The 5,904-nt window shown below is 49.8% G+C and overlaps 1 protein-coding gene across 1 annotated transcript in view; it reads left to right on the forward strand.

Moving 5' to 3' along the window:
- The window catches only part of LY6G6F (lymphocyte antigen 6 complex, locus G6F), a 24,515-nt gene that overhangs the window by 13,113 nt on the left and 5,498 nt on the right, over window positions 1-5,904 (forward strand). The window contains exons 3-5 of the mRNA XM_015420574.1: window positions 2,323-2,610; window positions 3,510-3,563; window positions 5,049-5,205. Coding sequence (XP_015276060.1) covers window positions 2,323-2,610; window positions 3,510-3,563; window positions 5,049-5,205 — 499 coding nt within the window. The remainder of the gene's footprint in view (window positions 1-2,322; window positions 2,611-3,509; window positions 3,564-5,048; window positions 5,206-5,904) is intronic.

The raw sequence follows: 5,904 nt of genomic DNA on the forward strand, positions 1-5,904 counted from the left end.
TATATCGCTTACATTAAAAAAAAAAAATGGCAGGAAAAAGCCGGAAGCCTGAGGCTTCCGACGGAAGTGTCTCTGCAACGTTGGAGAGCGATCAGACGCCGAGGTGCACCGTTTACAACCGTTGCACTCAGTTTACCACCACTTAGGACCTAGTGGCAGAGTACAACGGTGTAAAGGGCTTTACACCGGTTAGGGACAGGAGGCAGATGTTCGTCGTGTGAACGCCGGTGAGTACACCGGTTGCAACCGGAACCCTAACCGATGTAAAGCCCCCGTCTGAACGCACCCTCTGTGTCACACAGTGGCCAAAAATACCAGTGCCATCAGGAGGTCCACCAGTGGGAGCCGGCCGCTGAAGTGAGGAGGAGGGACAGAATCTCCGTGCAAAATGCATCGGGGTTATTAACACATTGGAATAAAATCTTCTCCCCACTGCACCATTGAACACGCATGAATCTGCCTTACACTGAATCATACCCGTGGTCCATCAAGGCCAGTATTGTCTCCTCAGAGTGGAGGCGGCTCTCCAGGGTCCCAGGCAGAGAGGGGTCTTTCACATCACTTACTGCCTGGTCCTTTTTAACTGGAGATGCTGGGGATTGAACCTGGGACCTTCTGCATGCCAAACAGATGCTCTACCTCTGAGCCATGGCACCATCCGTTTTTTTTCTTTGTCTCTTTGCTCCAATTGATATGACCCTTGGTTTTCTTCTTGACATAGGGTTGCCAAGTCTGGCAACTGACGGGAGGGCTAGGAGCAGGACATGGTGTGTGTGTGATGTTGGCAATGTTGCCAGTGTTGCTACGTGATTTCTGGGTAATACCTGGAAGAGGCGAAGAGTAGCTCTGGGAATTGCTCAAAACTCCATGGTGAAACCATAGATACTGTGAGTCTGTGCCATCAAGATCATGACAAAGGTATGACCTCACTGGTGTCAAGACCAAGGCCATAGGCAGCAGACCAAGAATGCTGGGGCCAGGTAATGTAAACGGAGACTAGGAAGTGTATTGTAATGAGGAAGGTGCCATGCTTCAGAGCTGCAGAGTAATCCTCTCTGTGCCCGGTTTGCATCATCTTTCTGTTCCTCTCAGGGTGCGTCCAGACGGGCCGTTTAGTCTGCTTTCGGCCCACCTCAGAAACGGATTTTATCTGCGCAATCACACAGCCAACATATGCCTCCCGTCCCCAGCTGTCGCTTTCTGGCTCAAAACTACTTTAACCCGGAGTATTTTGACATCACGTCCCCAAGTGGTGTTTTCCTGATTCTCTGGTTCCAGCTGCACTTTTCTGATGTCTGATCGCTCCTGCGGTGTCGAGCCACTTCCGGTTTAAACCCCCTCCCTGCTCGAAAGCTGCCCGAGGCTTCCGCTTTTCGCCTGCCATTTTAAAAAAAGTGTTGGCAGTGTGCGCATAGGCGGAGGTCTGCCACCGTTTTATTACAAACAATGTTTAAATGGTGCCTAGTTTTAGCATTTAGATGAGTTCGGGATCTCACGGAGGCCATTTTCGGGGTAAACATTTAAAGGGAAGTGTTACAGCAGCAAAAATTTTAGTTCTACAGATGGCTGCCTGTGCACATGCCCAAACTGTAAGAGAGAGAAAACCAACACCCACGCACGCTCCCACGTGTGGACGGTGGGGAGCGATGTGGCCGTGCAGCGATCTGGAGCAAGGAGGTGAGCGTGATTGCGATTCTCTAGGTTAAAAAAAACAAACGCATCAGGGCCGGAGCAATTTAAACCACTCCCAGCACGCCGTCTGACCGCACCCTCAGTGTGTGTGTGTGTAAAGAGAAGCTCGAGTGGTGGCCCTCTTGCTCTCGGTGCAACTGAACTAGCAGCAGGTCCTTCCAAAAATGGCAGCTCTGGAAGGGCTTGCACCCAGGAGGTAGGACTCCATAACCCACATGAGGAGTCTCAGCCAATATCTGGGTGGAAGAAGATCAGTGACCTAAGTGAGGCAGATCTGCAATAATTTGCTGTTAATTTGCTGTTCGGCCCCTGTCTGTAAGTTTGGACCTCACCTTCCTTCCAGTGTATTTGAAAAACTTGCATGCATACGAAAGCTCATACCTTGAATTAAACTGTGTTGGTCTTAAAGGTGCCACTGGACTCTAAATTTGTTCTACTGCTTCAGACCAACATGGCTGACCACCTGGATCTATCTGCAATAATATGTCCCCTTTCCTCTCCACTAGCTGGTCCTAGACAACCTACTCTCAAGGGGGAGGGGGGGCAGCGCGAAAATACATTCGTAGGTCTCAGTTGCTTCTTGAATTCATGATGGCAGTGGTACATCAGGGATGTTTCTCTCTCCTCCAGGAACAAAGCAGACGGTGGAGAGCAGGAGAGCGGATAGCGTGTGCTACATCCTGAGTTGTTCGGTCTCAGTCGAAAACATCCAGCACTCTGTGGTCAGGTGGTGGGAAGGCAAAAAGGAGCTTCAGGGTGAAGAGAAGAAAGGAGGAGTCAGCGTTTTCAAAGGGGAAAGGACCTCACAACTCCACATTTGTGTGAAAAAGGAGACAGCTGAAGAGGGGACGAGGCCCAAGGAAAGGAGAGTGAAGTGTGCTTTTGCTGACCACTTGGGGATCGCCTTCAATTTGACCGGTAAGAGCTGGGATGCTGGATTCGTGTCGGGGTTTGCTGTCCTTCCTTTCGGGTTGGGGGTGGCCAGGTGTTTGGTTTATGCTACGACTCGATACAAATTCATTTCATAACAAATGAATTCTGTGGAACGTTTGAAGAGTATTGTGTAGTGGGTTGCCGCATGGAGAAACTACACACGACGACATAGTGCATAGCACGCTTTATTGGTACACAACAAGACAAGAGACAAACGGCCGGCAGGCCAACTATATACACGACCAGGGGACCACCCCTGGGTCCCATTGGCGGGTTTGAATCTCCCGCCACGGTCCCATTGGTTCCCCCAGTGGAGGGACTAGGATCCTAGTCCCCATTGTTGTCCAGGACTGAAGCTCAGGCGTGTGCGCTGGCCTCCGGTGGTGGTCAGTGGACACAACAAAGAGTAACCCCTTTGTCTCTCCTCAGTGAATTTCCTGATTCCCCCCCCACACCCAGAGTTGTTTCAAGCCCCACTCCCCCCACCCTGCTTTATTTTAAAGCCTCCGATGGTTGTCAGGAAGAAAAATGTGGTGACCAAGGGTTTCCGCGAGGGAGTGGAATTGCCGAACTCATGAGATGTCTTTCTAGTGGAGGGTGGCCAATCAATCAATCAATCAATTTATTTATTTATTTATTTATTTATTTTTCACATTTGTATCCCGCCCTCCCCGATGGGCTCAGGGTGGCTAACAGGGGCAAGGTAACTAGCCTTGCCATAATTAAAACATATAAAACATCATAAAACCATCCAGCAATTAAAACAACGATGCTCAGTCAATTACTAATATCAAACGATGGAGTCAACATCGTCCCAGGTGGTACTCCCACGATATTTCTGCCCAACGGCTACGGCTCATCGAGATCTTCCTTACATTTTCCAGGTTCTTCATCAGGGCCTCGTCATTGCATCCATTCAAGATACCATGACGGTGGTGGTATAGTACGGCGGCGGCTCCTACTCAAACGCCTGGCGGAACAGCTCCGTCTTGCAGGCCCTGCGGAACTGCATAAGGATCTCCCCCGGGAGCTCATTCCACCAGGTAGGAGCCGCCACCGAAAAAGCCCTGGCCCTGGTCGCAGCTAATTTGGTAGAAGAAGAAGAAGAGAGAAGAAGAGTAGAGATTGGAGTTATACCCCACCCATCACTACCCAGAGGAGTCTCAGAGCGGCTTACAAACTCCTTTCCCTTCCCCTCCCCACAACAGACACCCTGTGAGGTAGGCGGGGCTGAGAGAGCTCTGACAGCAACTGCTCTTTTTCAAGAACAGCTCTTATCAGAACTACGGCTTGCCCAAGGTCATCCAGCAGGTGCAAGTGGAGGAGTGGAGAATCAAACCCGGTTCTCCCAGATTAGAGTCTGCGCACTGAACCACTACACCAAAGTGGTGACTTATGGCAAGCCCTGGTGGGCTTTTCAAGGCTGGAGATGAACCCTTGCCTGCCCCTGTTCAGTAACCCTGGACTTCCTTGGTGGTCTCCCATCCAAGTACTAACTAGGAAACCTTCCTGCTTAGCTTCAGAGGTATGATGAGGTCATCCAGATCAGGATGAACCCACTAGAAAAAAGCAAGCCAGCCTGTCTCCCCCCCCCCCCCCCCCTTCACACCTTCTGGGCCAGATAAGAGAAGCTTTTGTAAGAAATACCCAGAAATCTGGCAGCACTTTAGTGTCCATGCTTCAATAGCACATTCCAAATGTGAGTGCTGGGTTGCTGACGTTGGACCCTAGAACATAACTTTGCATACTGTTGTGTGACCGATGGCATCTGCATGCGCTGCCTCCATAGAGTTGTCTCTCTCTCTCTCTCCCCTCGCTAGGTTCTTTTGAGTTTAGGGTAAGCCGGAAGAAGAAGGAGTAGGTGGCATCAGAGTAACAGGACATTGGGGCAATGGCAGCGCTAGAGTCTCCAGCCCAATGCAGCGTGTGGTTTGGTGTGGCGGTTAAGAGTGGCGGACTCTAATCTGGAGAACCGGGTTTGATTTCCCCACTCCTCCACATGCAGCCAGCTGCGTGACCTTGGGTCAGTTGCAAGTTCTCTGAGAGCTGTTCTCTCATGAGTAGTCTTCAAGAAAGCTCTCTCAGCCTCACCTACCTCACAGGGTGTCTGTTTTGGGGAGGGGAAGAGAAAGGAGACTGTAAGCCACTCTGAGACTCCATGGGAAGGGTGGAGTATAAATCCAATCTCTTCTTCTTCCTCTGACCCACAATGCAACCTAAGGGCATATAATAAATAAATAATAATAAATAAATAACTGAGGACAAACTTAGAGATAACGGATGCAGAAATGAACAGAGGTCTTTTGCCATTAGGTCATCCTGATTTGCCCCTGTTGGCAACTGTAGTCTCGTCTGCTGGGGAGAGACCGGGGCCTGCATTTCAAGGATTTGTTCTCCTCTGGTGTCTTTCCCTTGATACGCAGGAGTAGCAAAAGATTGCCTATTGATGTGCCCTAATACAACTCGGTGCCTGGAAAGTGGAGGGCATGGTGGCACCTGGATCCCACTGGCTGCATGTGTCACACTGCAGTTAGTCATCATTCTTGCTCTGGGGCTGGCATTGTGGAGGAGGAGACACTGGTAAGTCAAGTTCCTATGAATGGGGGCTGGGGGAGGTTTAGTATTAACCTTATGATTGGCATGGGGTGGGGTGAAGATGTAAGCGTAGGACCACGAGGAGCTGTTCTCAGTGAGAGCAGATAATACTGAGCTTGAATAACTATTGATCTTAGGGTGAAGACAGTATACCTCCCCCCCCAGTGTTAGAGCAGAAGGTGTCTATTGGCTAGAACCTGTAACGTCACCAACATAGGTCCACAAAATCTTTGTGAGTTTAGGGTGGGGGATTAAGGAGAAAAATGGACTTATAAACAAATTATATTTACTTTCTTTTTTAAAAAATATGAAAGTGCATGAGGTCTGCCTAAAGTATGGGTGTACCAGGGAGATCTAAGACTGAAAGTATCCGGTTTGCAAGCCAGGAAAGTCATGAAGCCAAATTCATTTTGTGGGGGAAGAATGCATAGTTTCTGCTGTCTGCCCTAACTCTGAGAATGTGCAAAACTGTTGCCAGTTAGCAGGGGTCATTTCGTAGAAAAGGAGGTGCAGGAGCCCATTAGCACAACTCATTAGCATAACTCATTAGCACAACTTATTTGCATATGACACACACCCTGACATCACCGGAAGTGTGTCAGAAGGCAACACCCACCGCTCAGGCTCCACTGGACTGTTTTGGATTCCTAGCTAATTGGGGGGGGGGGGGGGGAAAGCGGGGAG

Source organism: Gekko japonicus, unplaced genomic scaffold (genome assembly GCF_001447785.1).
Source record: "Gekko japonicus isolate JY-2015 unplaced genomic scaffold, Gekko_japonicus_V1.1 scaffold753, whole genome shotgun sequence".
Taxonomy (NCBI): Eukaryota; Metazoa; Chordata; class Lepidosauria; order Squamata; family Gekkonidae; genus Gekko; species Gekko japonicus.